Raw genomic sequence first — 22,855 nt, 5'->3', positions numbered from 1 at the left:
TACAATCCAGCTTTTCTGCAACTCTCTTGCACAAAAAGCTCCAAGGTTCAGTCGAAGCTCCTCCTAGCAGGGAGGATTTTTTTACTACACTCATAGGGCTCATTGAAAGACTTAAAATGCAGTGGGCTGCTTCTTGGCTTTGCATTGCAACGCCGTTGTTTTTGCTCTGCTTTGCTCCAAGTTGTCCCTCTGCTCAGAAATATCCAAAGTGTTGGCATGACAGACGCACTCAGATCCGTCAGAAGCAGCACAGCAGGAAAACGTTCTGTGATCCTTCCTTCAGCAACCAGACAGCAGGTGCTGTCACTCAGGTAATGCAGCTGCTTTTTGGCTTATCTGTTACTCACTGTGTTTTTCCTTCTTATTTTTCATACTACTGTTTGTTATTACGTTATGTGCAGTGAGAGAAATCAAGGTCAAGAAATCTTAGTGACTCGGTTTTTGTGATCTGAGCATATAAAGCTACTATTAACTCTTGTGCAGTCACTATCAGACATGAGTTTTGTTACGTGCCAGATATCCTAAGCTCAGTCCTAAGTCACCAGACCTTTACTTGGATATATAATAACCTTGAGCAGACTCATTTCCAACATGCACATGCTCTTCAATATGTATCTCTATGTCGCACACCACAATGTTAAAAAAAAAATCCTGGAAAAACAGTAATATTCCGGCAGCTGGGGCGCCAAAATAATACCATGAAATAACAGAAAATAACTTTCCCATAAAAATACGGTTATTTTCAGTAATGACAATACAGTTTGTTGCCCTAATTTTACATGGGATTTTGCCTTTTTCATGTGCTTTTAAACATTAAATTAGGAACATTTTAATGTGATCAAACAATGAAATTACCTATAAACAAGGTCAATGAAAGCGGCAATATGAATAATAATACTTAAATGTACAGAAATATGCAGTTAACAATTGGTTTAAATAATAATGGATTGCATGCCCTGGGACAGACTGACAGAGGCGAGGCTGCCATATCGCACCATCGGCCCCTCTGGCCATCACCAGTAGGTGAAGCGTCTTGCCCAAGGACACAACGACCGAGAGTGTCCAAGCCGGGGCTCGAACCGGCAACTTTCTGATTATAAGGCGAACTGCTAACTCTTGAGCCACGATCACCCTAAATAGCAATAATAGTAATAATTATTTGATGTAAACAAAGTTTATAGGAATCATGTTATATATTTTTCCATAGCATTACATTTGAATTTAACAGTTCAATCCTTCACATAACGGACAAATATTTGTGCAATCATGATACATTTGTGAATGTATTTTAACAATCTAAATATGCATATGTACAGACAAATACATTTACAAAACAAGGAAATTATGTTTTATTACATTACAGTGATTTTACATTAATTTACATTTGAAATGTGAAATGTGAAATCACAGTCTATTTATGTAAATTTAATGACATTCTAGAAGAACAGAACAAAACTGTAAAATACACAGTAAAATACTTTTATATTAGGACTTTTTCTTACAGTGCACTTTACAGCAAATACTACAGCAGGAACTGCATTTACACCTTGTATAATGATTGATTTGTGGTAATGCATTACTTTAAAGTAGGTCAAGCACCCCTGGAGTTTTCCATTATGTTAATTGCCCCATAGTCGACTGTTCATCTCGCTGTGTCATTACAGAAGTGCAGCTCTGGCTTCTACAGAGAGTGGGCCGGACCGAACAGGGGCCAGTGTGTGCCATGTAGCTGCAACGGGCTCTCCGATGAGTGTGATGAGCGTACAGGGAACTGTGTGGTGGGTGCTGACTCACACATGCACACACAAAAAGACAATAATTACTCAGATACAAGTGATGTCTCTGCTGCTGAGAAACAATATTGTAGCAGATGTCAGTGTTGTAGCATTTGTAGTCACGCTGCTGGGCCAGATGGAAATCACGTTCCTTTTCTTTTGTTTGATGTAACTGGCCTCTAGAAATGTCAGTTCGACACTACAGGAAATCGCTGTGAGCGTTGCAAGGAGGGTTATTTTAGAGATCCAGTGAACAGAACCTGTCGTGCCTGTCCATGTCCCTTTACAGAGAACAAGTCAGTATCTGTTTATGTCCTACTCTTCCTGCACAGCTTTCTTTTTCCTTGTTTTGTGTGAATATGAAGACCTTCACTGTTTGTTTTAGTTTTGCACTGGCCTGCCTCGATGTTGGCTCAGGAGTGGTGGAATGTTTCTGTAAACATGGTTACAGTGGAGTCAGATGTGAGAGGTAACCATACATCATTTGCATCTTCATCTTTGCAGCAAACGCCCCAACCCTCAAACTTATTTACTTTTCTCGTGTTTTTTCCCCCTTTTAAGATGTGCATTTGGTTATTATGGCAATCCCATGGTGCATGGGGGCATGTGCAAGCCCTGCAACTGCAAGAAGAATGGTTTGAACATGTGTGATTCTCTGACTGGAGGTGACTATTTATGCAATAAAGAAATACATAATAAGTAATGAATAAATAGATAATTACTCATTGAGAAAAAAAAGATCTCAATCCCTTTGTGCCAGAAGTGCACCGATGTTTTCTCCAGGTTCACTTTTGCTCCTCAGCATCTAATTTAATTACATGTTCTTGATGTAATTTTAGTTATTTAACGCATAAAATTTATATTATTGTATATATACATTTTAAATGAAATGGTATTTATTTATTTATGTATTTTTCGTTGGTTGTTGTTTGTTTGATTTTCTACAACTTATTATACTTACTGTATATTTTTGTAGCCTGTATATCCATATATGGATTTGCATACATGGGCTAATATGACAGCTAAAGTGGCCTTCATGTGATGAGATCCAACTTTACTATTTTTTCCTTTCAACAGAGTGCATCACATCTGGTAATAGTAACTGTGGGGATCACTGTCATGGTGAGTCTGTGTTGAAAGTTCATCTTGCAGTCATGTTTTGACATATAAAACTAAGACTCACTATATTTCATCTTGCCTTTACCAGCAGAGTGTGACAGCTGTACTTACACTTTGCTGGTGGACTCAGAGAAGATGGATGATGATCTGGTTTGGCTGAAACAGCAGCTGCAGAACATCAGTCATAGTCCTGTATCACGATCTACTCTGAACAACCTGGAGGCTAACATATCTGAAGCAAAGGTAGCGATTCACACAGGGAATAGGTGTTTTTCTGAGAAAATACACTGCCCTTGAGTATATTTGCTATTTCAGATCATGCAGCAACATTTATCCAAGTTCAAAGTACTTCTTATTTAATGTTTCTTAGGTACAGATGGGGAGGCACAGTACTGCTGTGAGACTCCTGGATCCAAAGGTTGAACAGCTGGAAGCAGATGTGGCTGCTGACAGATGTGACTTGTCTCAACTGAGTGATGAGGTACCTGGAGTGAATTTTCCCGTGCTAATCAAAATGTAACTCATCCAAGAGACTGATAATTTTTCCTTTTTAATTGTAAATGCAAACTCATATTAGAATACTAGAGGACAGCCAAATAGAATGAAAGACAGAGAACCCACAGGGAGCTTTCCCAGCTCTTTATGTTGGCTTATTATTAAATATATTTAAATATTTTCCAAAATTTTACCAGAACCTTGACATTACATCATATTTGAAGAAGACCTTGGAGTCTGCAAATGAAACGAAGTTAAAGCCAGAAGATCTATTTAAAACAGGAGGTCTTCTCACAACAATACAAGGTACATCTCTGAAATATGAAAATATTTGTGGTCTTATCAGCGTGAAGTTTTAGTGTTCCTAACTTTAATAATTTCTGCTCAGTGATATCAGCTACAAGCAGATCTTTCCTGCCTCTCCTGCCAAAGACTTTGTGACACTTGTTAAGGTCAAAGTGGGCATCAGGCTCAGCTATATCATTTAACAGCACTGTCTCTCCTCTTGTCAGATCTGATAAAGCAGCTAACTGAGGTGAAACCTGAAGATTCAGTTTCTCTCTCTGAAAAGGACAAAGGCAGGATGATGGAAGAAGCTCAGCGCATCATGCAGGAAATGATAAAGAGAGGCTGCACTGCTCAGAGGGACAAAGCAGGCAGCGAGCAGGAGAAGGCACATAAATGTTAGAGATCTTTTTTCCTTGAGCATAGAGATTAAAGAATGCTTATGAGGAGAGAGAGTGGGGCTGAAAATGGACACATTGGCATTTAGTATTTTAAATACAAACATTGTGTTTCATGTTAAATTATTCCACAAAGACCAACCACCTTTCACCAGTTGAGAATTCACCAATGTTTTTATATAAAAATGACTGTATAAAGATTTAATTGACATTTTAAGAAATAACCAACTGGCATGTCTGTTTGCTAAAAATGAAACTGCAGCATATCTGCTGAAATCAAATGGAAATAGGAACAAATACCCACCAATAACTAAAAAGGTGACTACTTTACACACTACAGATGTTCTCTCTTCTTCCTCTTGTTTACAGTATTTATGCTAGGCTAAGTAGCCAGCATGTACCTTTATACTGAATGGGTCGATACATCCATCTATGCCCAGATAGCAGAATTATTCTCATGAAAACATCAGGCCCAGTATACTTCCTTTTTTTGACATATACTTCCACATTTGGGGTGATTCTCACTTAAATCCTCCTCTCTTGACTGACTGGCAGCAAGGTTAATCTGTGTGTGCAAATCAAATAGTCTGGATGTGGAGATAGTTTTGACTCCCATAGTGTATGTGACCCAGGCTCTCACCGTTTATTGAACCAGTACAAACACAAATATGTGGCAGATATACAGTTAGCTCCACAAATATTTGGACAGAGACAACTTTTTTCCAATTTTAGTTCTGTACTTTACAACAATGATTTCCAACAAAACAACTCAGATGCAGTTGAAGTGCAGGCTTTTGGCTTTCGTTCAGTAGGTTGAACAAAAAGATATGGAGAGCTCCTCTGACCGCATCTTCACAGGAAAATCTTCCAAATGCAAGCACCACACCTCAAATTAAGTCCAGGCCTTTTATCTGTTTAATTGATAACGACAGTACGAAGAAACTGCCCACACCTTCATCTGATTTGAATGTGGATACCCTCAAATGAAAGCTGAGTCTACACATAATGTCCAAGTCCATGATGTAACTATAATTGGAATATGTTTCAGTAAATGATAAAACCTTGTGTCAGTGTCCAAATATATATGGACCTAACTGTAGTGGCAGGAATGCATCTCAGATCTTTAAACAGAACAGAGGACATGAACAATCAGCCAAACCATTTCAGAAACACAACTGCAGATTAATAATTTCATAATTAATGAAAATATAATTGTCAAAATTAGAGTTAGAAGACATTCTGTGGCCAATATCAAATAACTCTGATATCTAAATTTTGCATACTCTCTTCAGTGTTAGAACTCATCAGCAACGACATGATAGCTGCTGCAGAAACGAAACAACTCATCCTGATTCAGAGTGGAGACTCTCTCATGGCCTCAGATTCTGCTGTGAGAGAGTTGGGCGAGCTGCTGTTGGATGCAGAGGACAGAGTTGACAGAGCAAGGGGTCTTAACCTCAAGAGTCGTACTGCCCTACAGGATCTGCAGGTAATGGGAAATAAAGCTCTCATTGGCCATGTCATACATTTCTGATGACACACTGTTTTATCTTTCTTCTTTTTCCAGCATCTTAAAGCTCAGCTGGATAAAGAACAAAGCACTCTCCATCCTGTGACTGAAATGACTAAAGATCTGCTAAAGAACATTACTGACATTTTGTCGATACTTAAGGAAGTTAAAAAAGTAAGAAGCAGCTTTTTATAACTTCTCAAAAGTATTGGACTTTGCATTAAAGTTTACTGTTTAAATTGCAGGAATTTGAGAAGCGAGCAGCTCAGTTGGATGGTGCCAAGCTGGAACACTTTCAGCAGTTAAACAACAGTTTAATAATAGCAGAGGTGGAAGCTATAGCCCAGGCAGAGGAGCATGCAAAGGAGCTCAAAAGAGTGGTGACAGAATTACAACAGTGAGTGTGAATCCCAAGAACAATAAAGAAGCAAGGCAGATTTAGATTAGATTGGGCCCCGTTTCTTTTTTAACATAATAGACCATCTTGGATTTTGTTACAGAGCGCTTCATACAGCTACTAACAGCACTTCACTGGTCAGCCTCCTGGGTATAGGGGCCTATGACAGCATCATTAAGGCAGTAGAAATGGCTGAGAAGGCAGCAAAGGAGTCCAAAAGGGCTGCTGATCAAACCTTAAAGGTAACTTCAGTGCTGTTAGTAAGAGTTATTAAAAAAAATCTATGTGTTTATAGAAAATATTAATGCAATATTTGAATGATAAATTAGGATGTGAAGAAGGGAGGCCTGATCAGCAGGTCTGAACAGCTGAAAGATAACTCAAGTCATCTATGGAGGGAAACCAGAGACACTCAAAGTCACCTTAAAAGTCTGTAAAATCAAAACAAGTATCAAGACAAATATATTGAGTTTGAATGTGCAAAATGAAAAGGTGTTCTAATTTCTTTTGAACAGCGGTGTCACGTACAGTAAATGCTCACAGGAATCATGTAAATAAACAAAAGAAAAAAAGAAGATCACTGAGAATCGACACCTCATCCATCGGTGACAAACTCAAAAAGATCAAAAGAGGTTTGTAGAGCACTTGGAATTGATGCAGATCAGAAAATAAATGTCAAATTAGTTATTGTATCTGTATGATAGTTTTTCTTTTGTATTTCAGATGACACAGCGGCACTGATAGCGTCTGTGAAAACTGCTGTTTCTGATGCTAACGCTACAGTCAGCAGTGTGAAAGAGAGACTGAGAAATATCAGCGAGGAAGTGGGAAGAATAACTTTAACCAATATCAGTGTGAATATAAATGACATGTTGACAGATGCAGACCAGGCTGGTAAGTGTTGAATGGTGTGCAACTCACATTTACATTTCACACCACATTCTCCTGACTTACCTCTTAAATTCCTTAAACATATTCTTGCAGTTAAAATACAGTCATTTAAAGGTTTTATGTGTTGTTATTTTATCTGCTTAAGTAAAAAGCTTCAACAAAGCATTCCCTGTGATGAGTGACAAGCTCGCAGAAGTCAAGGCTCTTGGTAGGAGGATGTCACCTCACCCAAACATGACAGAAAGCATCCAGAGAATCAAGGAAATAATAGAGGAGACAAGAAACTTTGTTAATAGGGTAACATTTTCTTTTTAATTTCATCTTTCCTATTATTTTCTTAATTGACTTGTCAGATTTGATTTAAAGTTGGAACAGCCTCACAGCGTATGACAGTACAGTGTGCATATGAAATGTGTAGCTTGCAGACTGAACCTTATGAAGCTGTCGGCTGTGTCTGCAGTTTTCCTCAGCTTCATGGTTCTTTGCTAAGTTTTCTATTCTCTTTTTCTGAGTCAAAGCACTGTTTTAGTTTAGACTCAACATTCTGATAGCAATGCTGTGTGTAGCAGCTGCGTTTAGTGTGACAAAGCGTTGGACAAAGTTGAGAGTTTATGTCCCGGTCATTGAAACTAATGATGGGAAAGATTCTGGCATTTAACATGTGTGAGAATCATTGTTCTGTAGCACATCATGACGGCAGCTGCCAGCTTCCTTGTGCTGCTGTTTCATTCTTATTACTGGTTATTCTAGCTTTCTGAGTAAATACAAACTAGGTAGATGAGATTTATGTGAACTTAAATAGTGACTTTAGACTTAACAATGAAAAATGATATTTTAATAAATAAAAATATTTATTAGGTCGCTATATAATAATTTCTTACTTTTTCTTACTCACCTTTTCAGAAGTTTATTTAATAGAAATTAATGAAATAATATGCTGTATAATAGGTGATATGAAACAATTGCAACTGATGATAGAGAAAGTTGTACACATGACATTTTAAGAAGTGTACCAAATTCTTTGTTGACCTAGAGCAGATATTTTTTTTTATAATTTAATGGCTAATATTGACTTTATAAACTGCTCTGTAAATATTGTTTGGATTGCTAATATAAAGTTGATTATGTCACTTTTTAAAATTAGAGATGTATTGGTGGTCTGATATTAGCAGCTGTTATTAGCTATTAATATTAATTATGAAGACCCGTGCATAAGAAAATGTTTGGGAAATTTGTTTATGTCTGAAAAAATATATCACAATAATAATATCCCTGAATATCTTTATTGCTTAATGCTACTTACAGCTTAAGTATCATTAGAAACTTAAGCTGTTTCTAAATGCTTTGTAATGCATACATAATTACTTAGGTGAGTGCAACTGATGTTCACAATTATTAAATTACTTTTCAGTAAATGCTTTGTTATTTTTTTTATGATGATTCTATTAAAATCTACAACTTCCAAAGTAACCTTATTAGCATAAATATAACTACCAGCAAATGTAATTAGTGACATTTTTTTTCAGGAGAGAGATCCAAAATCCAGATATTTAATATCAGGGAAGAAGTGATGCACACTCAGGTGCAGGGTTAGGCAAAAACTGAAAGAAAACAGGCTGATATGAAGCAAAAGATATGATTAAAGATAACATTTATTTCCTTTATTTATCCTTTATAAGTTGAGAAATTAGCACTGCCAAAATGTAAAAATTCACAGTATTGCATTGCTTTCATTAATAAATGCAATACAAGAAAATCAAATAACTCAGAAAGGCCAAACAAATACACAAAAGTGAAATAAAAAAACAAACTAAAAAAAATTCAACATCCAACACTTGAACAAAAACTAAAAAAAACTTTAAAATAATAAAAATGAATACAAAAAATAAATCATGTCACAAAAAATTGCATTAAATTAAATGCTTGACTCCAAGACATTAAAAGACCATGTGGCAACAGAAAAATGAACAACAGGTGGTACATATGCTGGGGCGAGTGATTAACTAGTTGAATAAAAGTGGCACAGAAAATAGAGGGAAGCAGGATGTTATTAACGATCACAAAGAAAATATTATTCAATAAAACAGGAAGTAAATCAAACAGGAGTATTAACAATACGAGCAAAAACAATAATACAAACTTTTGATCTAATTACAAGATATTTACCATTTTTTAATGATTGTTAATGTAAAGTTTTACCTGTTATTACCGAGACAGATATTTTATTATGTTTGCAGTTTACTTTTCAAGTCAAGGGACGTTCATTTATTTCACACATTAAAGCACAGCAGACCCTGACAAAAGTGCTGCACAACAATCGATACAACAATTAGGAAAACATAATAATATGATGAAAGGTTATTAAAGGTTAATAAACTAAACAAGAGGTTTGACTTTCATTATTAAAAGAAACTAGCTATAGTGACAGATTTAATCTGTCCTTAATTTCAGAGAGGAATCATAATTTACACCAGGTTTTTTTACATGACATTAAGGTATGAAGCCTGAGACAGAATAGGGCCTTTAATCGACCCCTGTGGTACTCCACGGGTCAAAGTGGACGCTTTAGAACAAATCCTAATGGAAAAAGAACCGTTAATCAGATATGACTTTAATCAATTTGGAGCAGTGCCATTGATATCACTACACTGCTGAAGATAGGAAATTAATATTTCATGATTCACTGTATCAAATGCAATAGTAAGATCAAGTAATATAAGAACAGATGAGTGATCAGCATTGACAATATAAAAGAGTCATATATTGCTTAAGGCTATTTCAAATTAACACATTATATATTAAGTGCTATGTAAGCACTATCCAAAGACAATTCATTTGGCCTTGGAGTGTGCAGAGATTATCTTCAGTATTTTCCTTGTTTTTGGTGAAAGGAGGACAGGGCATGATAGCTGGATTGTATTTTGGCTTGACTGGTAGACAAAGCTGAAAGTATTTTCCCCTCTGATCAGGAGTAACAAGGCTGCCAGCTATGGGAAACTAAATTTTTCCAAGAAGTTGCACAGCCCAGACTGACATCTGTTGTCTGGAGGATCAACCAGGTTACAGGGTCAGCTACATGCGACTGCTCTCAGGAAGTTTTAGATAATCTGCTGAACACAATATGGCCTTAAATGCTGGTGCTGAGTCAAAAAGCTAATATACTTGGTTACATTTTTTTTCTTGCTGAGTCTGACCTTTCAGAAATAAACAGACTTTACCAGCTAGAATTACTACTTGGATGGTGACATTACAATTATTTACATGTGGGAAGCTGCTTCATTTAGTAACTCTGATGCAAACATTCACGTTGGAAATACCAAACCCCCCCCCCGAATTTCTGCTTGCGTTGGTGGACCAAAAATAGAACTCAAAGTAGTGCAACCTTGTTTCCATTACCCCTAATTTGTAAAAATAAAATAATAAATGTATGAATACAAATAGTTTATTTTTTAAAAACACATAAATTATCTGTTTTTATGACACACACAATTTCTACCGTCTCTTATCACAGCTCTCTCTTGGCACCACTTTCAATGGAAAGAGCCACATTGAGCTTCACCCTCCAAGAGACCTTGAGGACATTAAAGCGTTTACAGCTGTCGATCTTCTCCTCAATCGCCATCACAAAACCCCGGCTAAGTCTGATGTGAGACGAAAGCGACACCAGGATGAACACAGAGATGCCAACCTGTTCGTTTTCTACCTGGGTAGCAAGAATGTGAGCGTGCATGCCGGCCTACACAGGAAGCATGATGTAGTTTTTTGTTTTTTTCTTTAATATACCTTAGGTTTCTTTTATTACGTTTCTAGGCTTCCGGAGACTACATTGGAATGGCTATCAGAAACACTGTGTTGGTTTGTGTCTATAAGTTGGGTGGAGTGGTTCATGAGATAGAAACCAGCCAAATAACACTCGGAAGCGTGAACTCCTCAGCTGTTGACAGAGTTATCTTCCACAGGTACTGAGTACATATGGCAGAAGTGTATTTTAAAATGAAAATGGATTTGCTAGCTGAAAGTTTACATGATGTCACCAACATGTTTTTTATCTTCGTGCCAACAATTCCTGCAGGGTTTACCAGGACGCTGAAGTGAACGTCACAAAGAACTTCACATCAAAGGAGGCTGTCGGTCTCCCTCCTAAACGTAACCTCCCAAACACAATGACAGGCGTCTTCGACTTGGATCCAGGCAGTGTCGTTTTCTACGTGGGGGGCTATCCCGATTACTTTACTGTAATAAGTCTCTGCTTTCATTTCATCCTGCCTGCAAATTTATAGTGTTTAAAAGGGTAGAGAGTAGAAAGACGACAAAGCCAATTCAAACTCATTTAATAAGCTTGTGTAAAACTGTAAACGTTGCAATAGCAATGATAACTTTTGTATAACACACAAGCAAGCACACAGAAAGTTTAGACACTGTGTCTTTCATTTGTTTAGCCAAAGATAATGGGTTTTAAAGAAAGGAAAAGCTAACATATAAAAACTAGTTTCCAGCACACACAGCTTCAGTTGACTTGATGGGTGGAAGAAGTAAAGAAAAAAGTACGGAAAAAGGTTTATTGTATTGTTTATTGTCAAGATTTTGACTCATGGGGTAACTCAATGTATTGCATGATTTTCTAAGTTTTCTTTGAAAACTATTTGGAATTTATTTGATGCTGAAAGAAGTGTTTTGATGGAAGCCATGATCTCCCAATTTTGATATGGATTTGATTTGGCTATGGTTATAGTGATAACTGTATATTATATTACTGTTTTATAGTATATATGACAATTTTTTTTTGTGGAAATAGGGTTCCATAGACTGCATGAATGACATACAACAGTCTTATTCAGAGACTGAAATTGAACAATTTAGTGAGAAAGGTACTTTTTGTGAAGAAGTTGAAATACAAAGTCCCTATCACAGTCTGTCATCATCCTTTTGTGGGAATAGGTTAATGAAAAATAGCTTAGAGCTTCTGAGCCCTAGAGAACAGGAGTGTACTCAACAAAATCATTTGCATTAGTAAATGACATGTTCACTTTATCAGTCCAATTTTCAGTCCTTTTTTGTTCTCATAGCCTCCAGTGGCGCTGCGTTACCCCAAGTACAGAGGAGCCATAAAACTCTCCTACCTGAATGATAATCCTGTCTGCCTTTTTAACTTCAAACATGCTGTCAATATGGATGCAAAACAGCACACTGTGAAGTAAGCATAAAACAAAAAATTAAAAATTTTGTGTTGACTAGAAAAGGTCAAATAATGATTAAATTATGTATTTAGGATTGCACAGGAAGAGGTGTCTGATTATTATGAAGGAAGAGGTTACCGCATGGCGTTCATAAAGGATCCTGACTGGAAAAAGAGGCGACTGTTCAGATTTCACACAAACAGCCGAGAAACAAATGCCTTGTTATTCTACATTGGAAACAATGTAGGATTTTAATTTTTCAATAGATGCTTGAAGCACTTGTATAACTGCATGTTTAACAAAAAAAAAAAAAAAAAAGATTTAAAATCGATGTGTTTCTTCTGTTTTAGGAGTCCTTTTTCTGTGTGTTTGTGGAGAGAGGCTTCCTTGTGCTACAAGGTCAACAAGCTGACAGAGAGATTAGACTTCGGAGTGCTGAAAGAGTGTCTCTGTTTGTAAGAACAACAATACAATTAGTTACTTTAAAAAACTTGAAAGTCTTTTTGTTAAATTCATGCCTTTCTAAGCATATGCTTCCTGTTTCAGGACACGCAGTTTGCAATTGCCATTGCAGACAAATTAATTGTGTACTATGGGCAAAAGACGGTCTCCACAGATCACATTCAAACAGACTACATCAGTTATTACATTGGGGGTCTTCCAGCAGAGCTCAGAGAGAGGTAATGCAACACACGATGCTTTTAAAATCATGTCAAACTCAGCTTCCTCTGGGAGGGAAACAAATAATTCCCCACTGAAAGACTTACAAAAAAATCAAACCACTCTCATGACCATTACTATATGACATATAAATGCCAGTGCCAATGTGTGTGTTGAGTAGTCTAGAAGAAAACAGTATCAGCTAATCAAACTGACCTTTTCTACGGGCCTGTCTGCCTTTGAATCTCAGACACAACATCACAGCTGCACCGCTCAGGGGATGCGTGGATAACCTGAAAGCAGATGCTGAGATTGTCGAGTACAACAGGACAATAGGTGTCAGCAGTGGATGTCCAGTCTCCTCACTGGTAATTTACCGCAAATATGTTCACAAATCTGCATTAAAATTTCTCTCAGATGATCAGAGGATAGACTTTTTGAAACGTTTTTTTTTTTTTTTAAATAAAAGATGGACTTAACCGCAGAGTCTGAGTAGTGAAGCCAGTGCAGAAGTGCACGGCACCTGCCTGGTTTCTAATGCACAGCAGGGGGGTAATTCTCCTTAGTCAGACTTTAAAAAAGTTTATGAGAAATTGTACCTACTTCTCACTTCATTTTAGCACTTCAAGAACTTGTTGTTTTGATAACTTTGTGTCTTATATAATAACGCAGAGTGTTCCTTTTTAAAATTATGGCCCAATTAAGTATCTAAGTATGAGAATTGATGCCTGTGCAGCGGTGCTTCAAATGTGCCTAGTTTCTAATGCACAGCAGGAGGAAAACTCCTCGTTAGTGTGTTTGTACCTGCTCGTACAAATGTACTTACTTCTCACTTTTAGATCTCAGTACCCCATCAAATTGTTGCCTTATTAACTTTGTGTCTTATGTAATATAGCAGCGTGTTCTTTTTGAAAATTATGGCCCCATTAAGTGTAAAATAGATGTTTAATTGAGGCGCTTCACGGCAAGGTACCTTGTGATTGACAAACCCTTATCACAGTTTTCCAGTCAGAGACACCCCTCACTTAACAAATCCATGAACCATGATGAACCAATCGTTATTGTGAAGAATAATCATGAAGTCAGTAGCATGATGTGGCCAATATTAGCTACCACATCTACCTGGAAATACCAGGGGAAAAAAGACTGTAGCAGCAGTTTGTTTCTTACATTCATATTAAAATAATATAACTGTCACGGGCTTAAATTAGTTGCCAGTGGTTACTCATTAAGGATATAGCAGTGTATTCAACTTCAACAATAGTGCGCTTTATTACTTAAAAAGTTAACTTTTCATTTGTAGGTGGAAAAATGTGACATTTCCTATTTCAAAAGTCAATCTCTGCCTAGCTTTAAAGCACTAAATGAATAGCCTGTAGACATAGGGGTCTAATACTAGTGTGTTTCTGGCTCGTGTATAGGGTGTTCGTGCAGCTACATTGAATTCGGCTCTTTCTGTCGATTCTCTGTTTGCCTGGGACGAACAGCCAGTGAGAGTCTCGTTAGGCTTCAGGAGCACAGGCAAGCAGGGCGTTGTTCTGAAGAGCGGCTCTCAGGTAAATCTTGTGTGCCACACTTTTTGATTTAAAAGAAAATCAAAAGGAAAAGATCAAGATGGCTTTAGTAGTACTCTCACTGCAGGGCTCCGAACCTGTCCACAATCTCCAGTTGTCCCTGGACGATGGCTTTGTGATTTTTCATAGTTTTAATTATACCGTGAGGTCAAATGAAAGGTATAATGATGGAGTCTGGCATTACGTGTCTGCAGTGGGGAAGCCATCAGGGTAAGATCTGTCAGCTTTTTGCTGATACCTGGATTTTATTGCAATTAAAATTTAAAATCAGCACGTCGCTAATGTTGTCGTGATTTTCTCAGGCTGCTGCTTAGCATTGACAATGTAAATGTGAGTCCGGCACATTCAGACCAAATCAGCATGCAAAGAGGAAAATTCAAAGGCTGCATTGCTAATCTTTATACAAGCAGGTTTGTTATACATTCTTTCAGTTGCTTTATAATATATTTCACAATATCTGTTTATTACAATAACATGATTCAATTTTGATGTAACAAAATCTCCTCATTTCACACAGGCCGAGTATTTTGCCTGCTGATCTAAGCTCATTATCGCAAACTGGAGACATTATCTTTGGTCAGTGCGGTCAGCCTCCCCCACCGCACTTCACAATGAAAAGGCCCCAGACGCACAACCTTGTAAGCACATCAAACTATTATTTTTTTCAGCTCCCCTATTGCTGCTCTTTTATTGCTTGGATAATGACATAGTAACAGCAGTCATTTTTCTGCTGTGTGTCAGATTACGACTCCAGCTGGCAGTCAATGTAGACCCCAGAGAGCATACCAACTCTATGAGAAAGACAGCTGGGTCAGTTACAACCTTCCACAAGAAAACCTCAATTATAGGTAAAATACTAAAACCTGAAAATTATAATGGCATTTTCCATGACTGGTTTGGTAACCTTTAGAGTGCCTCGTCAAACCTTTATCCAGCTGTGAATTCATTCATAAACATTTAAAGGGACTTTGTTCTTGTTCTCATGTGTCTCAGGCCTCACTTCTCTCTTGATATCAATACCAAATCGTCCAAAGGGCTCATCCTCCATGTCGCAGGAAGAGGAGCCGTCCCCCTCCTGGCTCTGTACATGGCCAACGGCAAGATCAAGATGTCACTTGGTCAAAACAGAATCATCCAGCACAAGGAGAAGAGCAATGATGGCAACTGGCATAGAGTTTGTAACCAAGTCTCATTACAAATATTAAGTGATAAAAGCAGCAAAGCTCTAAACATTGGACTCCTGATTTCAAAGGAACAGTTGCAGATATATGGGAATTTCGGTTGCTTATCTCACATAGATTTTATCAGCAGTAGGATAAAAGTAGAAAACTAGAAAACCAGCAAAATGCAAGTCAGACTAATCGGATTGAACAAAGCAGCAAAAGAAACACAGGCAAAAGGCAAACACTAAGAAACATGAGGGAGGAGACGATATCTCTAAAGAGGAGATCAATGGAACAAAAAAGGTAACCAAAACTAAAAGAATAAACAAAATAAATTAAAAAAATAAAATAATAAAGAAAAACAATAACTAATATTACTACTGTTGGCAGCTGGGCAGCAGGTATCTTTCATTAGAGCAAACAAATATAACCTTTAATCCAGTCCTCACGCTTTTGTTCTCGTTTTGTTCTTACAGCAGCACCAATTAAGCTTTGATTGGATGACAAAATTAACAACAACAAAAAACAATTTGTTTTTTTGTTGTTCCCGAGTGTCTCACAGGCAGAGAAAATATATATGTTATTCTTCTCAAAAAGTAAATGTATTTATTTCCCTAAACAACGGGCAGTGCCAAAATGAAGCGTTAAGGATTTAAATGGTGCAGAAAATAAAATTACTGATATCAGAAAGCTTCCAATGGGAATTCAAACACCACTAACAAGAAATATATATACAAAATATATAAAATACATAAAAAAAAAAAAAATGACATAGTGGGCAATTACATAATGGAACTGATTTTTGAATGTTTGTTGGAACATAAATGGAAAGCAGGAGGAACAACTAATTTCTAAATCACTTTTATCATTTGTATTTATTTTACGCACAACTTAAGAAAAAAAATCTAAATTTATTTCTATTTCTGTCTGGCTTCATATGCACAAATTTGTAGAATTTACAAAGTGCATGTATTTCTACCAGACAGATCACTCTCCTGGTTAGAAAAGCAGAGTTTAAGAGTTTAAAGCATCAATAATGACTGTCTTGATCTTTTTTCTCAGCATAAACAATCAGGACATAACTCTTAATATGCAGGGGAAAAAATGCAGTAATTATTTTCTCATATCTGTGTGTCATATCACAATCATATCACAATGATGATGAAGTTATATTCTGTGGATGGCTGAGTTTGTTTGCGTGTGCGCAGGTTGAGTTCAGCGTGGAGAACAGCACTTTTCATCTTCTGGTTGATGGGATCCGTGTGACTGATGGCCACTTACCAAACAATGAGGGATCATCTTTAGACCTGCACAACCCTGTGTATCTGGGAGCTGGTACAAAAAGCAAAAACACTAAAGTCTGTATCAGACTCAAGCTATGGCAAATATTTTCCCACATCTTTTTGTTTGCACACTGACCGGCTTCTCTTTTCTCTTCCTGTCCTTTATCAGGGACACAACATCCCCACAGACAGTGTTATCAGCTGTATAAGGGAATTCAAAATGAATGATGTATTTGTTGGTGCAGCTGAGGTGAGCCACAAAGCCTTACCGTGCTTTCATGGGCTTGCAGAGGAAGGGACATACTTTGGTGGCGGTCACATCGTCTTAGGTTTGGCCTTGTATTTCAAAAATCTTGATGCTGCTGATGCGTTTCAATCATCCGCACACTCATAAAGAACATTTCTATTCTAGATAACTACTTCACCGTTGGCTCGCACTTTTTGTTGTCCTTCAAGCTGCGCCCTCAACACCTCACGGGTCTTCTCTTCCACGTTCAAAGTGATAAGACCAGCCTTAATGTGTTCTTAATGGAAAACAAGGTAAAAACCTCTCGCTCTTGTGACAGCTAATTGGGCAGCAATTCAAAAGAAAAGCTGCATGAGATGACAAAATATGTTATGTTTTACCAGGTGGGCGTCAAAGCAAATGATGGTAATGGAGCTGTTAGTGTCTCAGTAACACCTCGTAAAAGCCTCTGTGATGGAAAATTTCATGAGGTTACAGGTAGGACATCTTGTATTAAAAACATTCAAGAACGTGAGTCACATGTTGATAGTTGTGCTTTTAAAATTCTTCTGTTATTGTTGTTTCTCAGTCTCCAAAAAAAGGAACGCATTCCAACTAGTGGTTGACTCCGTGTCCAAGCAGAAAGCAGTCCCCAAATCCACGTCATATTCAACGGCCCTGGAATCGCTTCACATTGGGGGTAAATCCATGAACCGCTGGGCATTATATCTTTCAGAGAGTATCAGCTTTTTGTCGTATAATCTGATCAGAATCTCTTTGTGCTTTTTCCTTTCCTGAATTAGGGACAACAAATCAAAATGGAGCCCCTGTGCCTTCACCTTTTGTGGGCTGCTTGCGAAATGTGAAGCTTAATGGAAAGCCGGTTGCATTTGAGAAAGCCTCCAGAGTGGTCGGTCCAGTGAGCATCAACAGATGCCCCGCAAACAAATGAAATACATCATTACAAACAGGGATGGGAATAGTAAACCTAGTTAGGCTGAAATCAAGCAACAATTTTTCCAATCTAACAGAATTGTATTTCTCTAAGCTTCAGTTCCTTTTTTCCACCACGGGAATGTTTTCCTGACATTTGCTCATTACAAAGCAATGACGCCAAACTCATGATAGCGAGTTGTAAATAACCTGCACGCTTATTTTCTACTCTCCCTACACTGTTCCAGACTCATTGATATTAAAATAGTCGCCCTGAAGCTGAAAACCTGTTACGGTCTAGTTTTATTTCCCCACAGAACACTGATAAGGTGAGAAAACTGATAGAGACTCAGTTCAATGCAGCCACAACACCATCTAAGAGCACAACAGCAAAATTTGCCATAAATTTAGCAGTGGATTTTAAACAAATCCACCCCAATCCCATCTATTAGCTGCACTAATCACCCCGCCTCACAGCAAGAAGGTCTTGGGTTTGAATCCAGCAGACTCTGTGGCTGTTCCCCATGGAGTGTGCATGCTCCCCATGTCTGTGTGGATTCTCACCAGGTACTTTGGCTTCCTCACACATTCCAAAGGCACCCATGTTATGTTAATTGGTCATTCTAAATTGGCTGCAGGTGTGAGTGTAAATGGATGTTTATCTATCTGCATTATCTCTGTGACGGATTTGTGATCTGTCCACAGTGCAACACACCTCTCACCCAATGACACCTGCGATAAGCTCCGGCATTACCATGACCCTGACTTCCATACACTGAAGAAAATAGATGAATGAATTTTAAACATCTGATATTTTTACCTGTTGCAATATCAGTCGCTTAACATTAACACAAAACCTTATTAATCAGTATAGCAACAGACAGGATCCATAAGAAACAGCATCAGTTCATTCCCGTGTTTAAAATTAAGGTAAATATTACATACACACGCACCTTACTCATACTAATAGCCTTAATTCTGCCCTACGTTTGACCAATAGATGGAGTGCTTCCCTTCATGTAATGCGAGCTGTTAGTTCACATTTACTCTCAGCTGGTGATGGCAGCAAAACATTACCAAAAACTTGAAGGTGTCAAGGTTCAAGTGAATGACATGGCTGGATTCCCCCCCCACACGTTGCTTTTTATTTTCTGTCTGTAGCAGTAGTGGTAGTTAGCACACACAGACTTGAAGACTGTATTCTGCCCTGTAATTGAAGTGCACTGTAAAGCTGCTCAAGTCATATGAAATGAAGTTTGTCTTTTTTGTTTAATTTTATTTTTGCCCTTTGATATTACTATACAGTTCGCACACATAGAGAGTGGGTAACTAAGTACAGAAGAAAATAGTGTTATTATTTATAGTGTAGTTATACTTTTATTACGAAAAATATGAATAAGATCACTTTAAATGTCTAATAATCTGCTCTACGTTTAAAATAAGTGAGATGTCATAAAAAGTAATAACAATAAATGTACAGCAGATTATTTTAAATGATACTAAACACTGCAGTCAATTACAATTATGTATAACAGATATAAATATAAATGTAAGTATATTCTGATATATTTGCAGTTCATCAATATGCATGTGAAACTTTACTTTAAATGGTTGGCTAATTAGAAGTGACTCATAGAGGTCATTAAATGAGTGACAGAATATTTTAAATGTCTAAGAAATAGTCATAAATTATTCTAAATGTGCAATATGTAAATTACTACACATCCAAGCGGGCTGCATTAAATGACTAATCAATTAGGGTTACAAATAGATTATTATATAGGCAACAGATGACTTTTAACAAATAGCAGTTCATTGTGAATTAGTATAGTACAGTTCTAGTATTGGGACCCACCCAGTTTGCGTTGTCAGTGGTTATTTTGCCCCTTAAAGTTGCTGGATGTCATCAAATTGCTATGGTCTATGGGGTGGCTGTAGGTCAGGAGGTTGAGCAGGTCATCTGCTAATTGGAAGATTGCAGTTTGATCCCTGGCTGCTCCAGTCAAATATCCTTGGCGTTAGCCCGCATCCATCAGAGTATGAATGTGTGTGAATCTTAGATAGAAAGCACTTAAGCATAGAAAAAGTGCTTGAGTGCATTAGAGGAGAAAAGTGCTATATAAGAACCAGTCTGTTTACTATTTACTGATAGTTGCTTCCAGTGTGAATGGTCCTTAAGCTCTGCCAATGTGGAAATGCCAAAATATGCCTAGTGGTCACTTGGCTGCCTCCAAAAAAGAGAAAGTGAGTCACACCCAATAAACTGTTACAACAGCTATAAACATGTTTACAGACTTGTAGAAAAGACAGTTCTATCCTCAACATTTAATTTCCCCTTAAAGTAACCGTATGGGGGCACGATTTATTAAATATCCATCTATTCAGATTCTGTTGAGGCCTAGCATTAAAAAAAAAAAGGTAAATGGCCTGCATTTGTATAGCGCTTTACTCAGTCCGTAAGGACTCCAAAGCGCTTTACACTACATTCAGTCATTCACCCATTCACACACTGGTAATGGTAAGCTACATTGTAGCCACAGCTGCCCTGGGGCGCACTGACAGAGGCGAGGCTGCCGGACACTGGCGCCACCGGGCCACCACCAGCAGGCAAACATGGGGTTAGTATCTTGCCCAAGGATATTTGGCATGCAGCCAGGAGACAGCCTGGGATCGAACCACCGACCTTCTGATTAGTGGCTGACCTGCTCTGCCACCTGAGCTACAGCCACCCCATTAGATGCATGTGTTCACTTTATTTACAGGTGGCTGTGGACCATCACTGTAGAAAGTTTTATCTCTGCTCAAGTTGAAACACTGAACTGGACTGCACTGTATTTGTGGCCCATCCCCCCCAAAAAAATCAATTTTTGCTGAGTAAAATTATTTTCTTTTTCTTTTTTATGTTAGTCTCTTTTCTGTGCTCAGTCAGTTGCTCAATAAGCTTGCATGACTTAGCTGATAACTTACCACTTCTCCCTCATGTCTAAATATGGATATTCTGGCTCAAACGCAATCACAGTGGCCAAACTGCCATCACTGAGGCTTTGCTCGTGGTTTATATCAATCTATGTCTTCAGCAGTCAGAAAAATATAAAAACAAATAATAAAAAAAAAATCATATTAGTCAGTTCTTAAGGTATCTTTATAAGGTTGAGACTAATACAGAAAATTTACAGTGGGTTTTGTTCTGTAATCTTTTTTCCTTCACAAAGCAAAATACAGGAGAAAATAATCACAATCCACATTAGACGAGTAGTGGGTTTTCGAGTGCAACGCGAGTCCAGAGCGAATGTAAATAACATGATGAGGTCACTGACGGCTGGATTTATGGAAAGTATATACAGATATACAACTGGAGACAAAACACTATTATGAATATTTAAAAGAAGACAGGTGGACAGTAAAAATCACAAACCCTATCCACTGTGCTAAAAGTCCATTTTAAAGAAAAACCTCTTTAAGTCAATGCAAATGCTATACTGTCAAACATTTTCTGCACAGCTTCACCTCCATAAAGTAATTTAAGGCCACACTGTTTAAGTGCACTTTGTTCATATTGCTTGGTCTTGTAATTTTCCAATAAAAACAGTTTATGCTTTGTGCAGAGAAAGTCCTTTAATAAATGTCCGGCATCTGGCTGTAGGCCCTGTTCCAGTATCCACCACAGAAGAGCCAGTCCTGGGAACTGGTGTGGGGATTTTGCCCCTGTTGAAACCATCTAAAAAACACATCACAGAAAGATCAGCATTCATAGATCCCAGCAGGGCGAGCCAAAACTGAATACAAACAAGAGAAAGTGAGAAAGAAATGTATGATTCGGAGGGAAGACGGGTGATTGAGTAATTGCATTTGGTGCCATTAAGAGGAGCTGCCATGCTGGTGGAAGGAAAAGCGGATTTATTAAATTTGTCTTTATCATATCTGGATAGAAAATACACACAGTGGTAGATAATTTTTTATATTAGAGATTAAGATGTGTTAAGGTCACGTGATCACATCAAACATTTCAGATGCAAACAGCGAACAGCTCTAACCTCGGGCCAAGGGCAGAGCTTCTTAACGTCAAAGCGAGGATGCAGCAGAAAAAAAAGACAAGTGAAGATAAAATGGAGATACAACTTGAGCTTTTTCAACACGCAAAGTGTGACACCATATAGATAAGAACTGTTAATTCATTGATATGCCATGAAAACTTCATATGAGGTAATAGAAAGGCAATGGTATTTTATCTGCACTAACAAAGGCTGATGGTTTAATATTGCCTGGAATTAGTCAGTCCTGCATGGTTTCATGTTTACTGCGTCAAAGTATAAAGAAAGAAGAACACAGTCTCACCTCGTCTTCCACTCTTCATCCGCTTTGGAGCGGTTTTTCCGAGCAGCTCGCTGTTTTTCCTCGAGTCGCTTCTTCTCCTCGCTGGCGAGATCTATCAAAATATTTGACATTTTTTGAGGAAGCAAATGAAAATTTCCCCCCAGTTTCAGTTTAGGTTAAGTACCACCAATCATTACCGATGTCACCGTTCTCCATGGCTCGTATGTCCGGTCTGAGCCTGCAGTCAGTCTGAGGGATGACTCCCTCCATCTCCTTATGCAACTCATTCAGCTGCATCGCAAAGCATGTGAAGTTGTACATCTGCAATTAAAGATTGCGTTTGTACGTTAAAACATTGGATTTCTTCTAAGAGTACCCAACAAAGATCTAATGGTGCATTAATCAGCAGGACCTGGACAGAGTTAGCTGGTCTGGGTGCTATTTTCCACAGCAGCTGGCTGCCAGGAACCACCTCCACAGTGTCTGCAGGTGGTGAAGGAACCTCCTCCTGATCCTCAGCGCAACCCTGAACAGCACGACAAACACAAATAATGCTGAACAGACAGATGAGCTCCAGCCAAGATGCATCATTACAGAACGTGTTAAATATGAACACTAATGATCTCGGTCACTTTCCATTTTTACCACTGGATGA

General features: G+C 37.9%; 2 protein-coding genes across 4 annotated transcripts in view; one reads left to right on the top strand and one right to left on the bottom strand.

The window, feature by feature from the left end:
• The first annotated feature begins 12 nt into the window (after window positions 1-12).
• Window positions 13-19,413, top strand: lama3 (laminin, alpha 3). Its single transcript, XM_084921019.1, has 38 exons — window positions 13-311; window positions 1,665-1,778; window positions 1,959-2,071; window positions 2,161-2,244; window positions 2,337-2,440; window positions 2,853-2,897; window positions 2,983-3,137; window positions 3,265-3,375; window positions 3,587-3,695; window positions 3,902-4,072; window positions 5,365-5,561; window positions 5,640-5,756; window positions 5,828-5,979; window positions 6,083-6,221; window positions 6,309-6,408; window positions 6,495-6,611; window positions 6,703-6,873; window positions 7,016-7,167; window positions 10,382-10,588; window positions 10,681-10,829; window positions 10,943-11,105; window positions 11,937-12,064; window positions 12,140-12,290; window positions 12,398-12,502; window positions 12,594-12,727; window positions 12,958-13,075; window positions 14,129-14,263; window positions 14,349-14,491; window positions 14,584-14,691; window positions 14,799-14,919; window positions 15,023-15,129; window positions 15,275-15,455; window positions 16,653-16,802; window positions 16,897-17,056; window positions 17,140-17,267; window positions 17,358-17,451; window positions 17,543-17,653; window positions 17,757-19,413. The coding sequence occupies exons 1-38, from the start codon at window positions 117-119 to the stop codon at window positions 17,903-17,905; spliced, it is 5,088 nt and encodes a 1,695-aa protein (XP_084777145.1). The 5' UTR covers window positions 13-116; the 3' UTR covers window positions 17,906-19,413.
• A 1,597-nt stretch (window positions 19,414-21,010) lies between these two features.
• Window positions 21,011-22,855, bottom strand: part of osbpl1a (oxysterol binding protein-like 1A) — a 34,271-nt gene continuing 32,426 nt past the window's right edge. Inside the window, exons 25-29 of one of the 3 annotated variants that reach the window (XM_084921020.1) lie at window positions 22,613-22,726; window positions 22,398-22,521; window positions 22,222-22,312; window positions 21,921-21,941; window positions 21,011-21,604 (exon numbers count right to left, since the gene is read on the bottom strand). In XM_084921020.1, coding sequence (XP_084777146.1) covers window positions 21,502-21,604; window positions 21,921-21,941; window positions 22,222-22,312; window positions 22,398-22,521; window positions 22,613-22,726 — 453 coding nt within the window. In that variant the 3' untranslated portion in view covers window positions 21,011-21,501. The remainder of the gene's footprint in view (window positions 21,605-21,920; window positions 21,942-22,221; window positions 22,313-22,397; window positions 22,522-22,612; window positions 22,727-22,855) is intronic. The other 2 variants (XM_084921021.1, XM_084921022.1) reach the window with 2 other exon arrangements.

The sequence above is a fragment of the Perissodus microlepis genome, chromosome 23 (assembly GCF_051167445.1).
Source record: "Perissodus microlepis isolate ML-2025 ecotype Zambia chromosome 23, ASM5116744v1, whole genome shotgun sequence".
Classification (NCBI taxonomy): Eukaryota; Metazoa; Chordata; class Actinopteri; order Cichliformes; family Cichlidae; genus Perissodus; species Perissodus microlepis.
This window is presented reverse-complemented; position numbering and strand designations above follow the sequence as displayed.

Excerpts from the sequence above, each read along its gene's own strand:
- lama3 (XM_084921019.1), top strand. The coding sequence starts at position 117 with ATGCAGTGGGCTGCTTCTTGGCTTTGCATTGCAACGCCGTTGTTTTTG. Across the intron at positions 14,920-15,022 it reads GGCCCCAGACGCACAACCTT|ATTACGACTCCAGCTGGCAG; the intron begins GTAAGCACATCA and ends GCTGTGTGTCAG. Across the intron at positions 17,268-17,357 it reads TGTTCTTAATGGAAAACAAG|GTGGGCGTCAAAGCAAATGA; the intron begins GTAAAAACCTCT and ends ATGTTTTACCAG.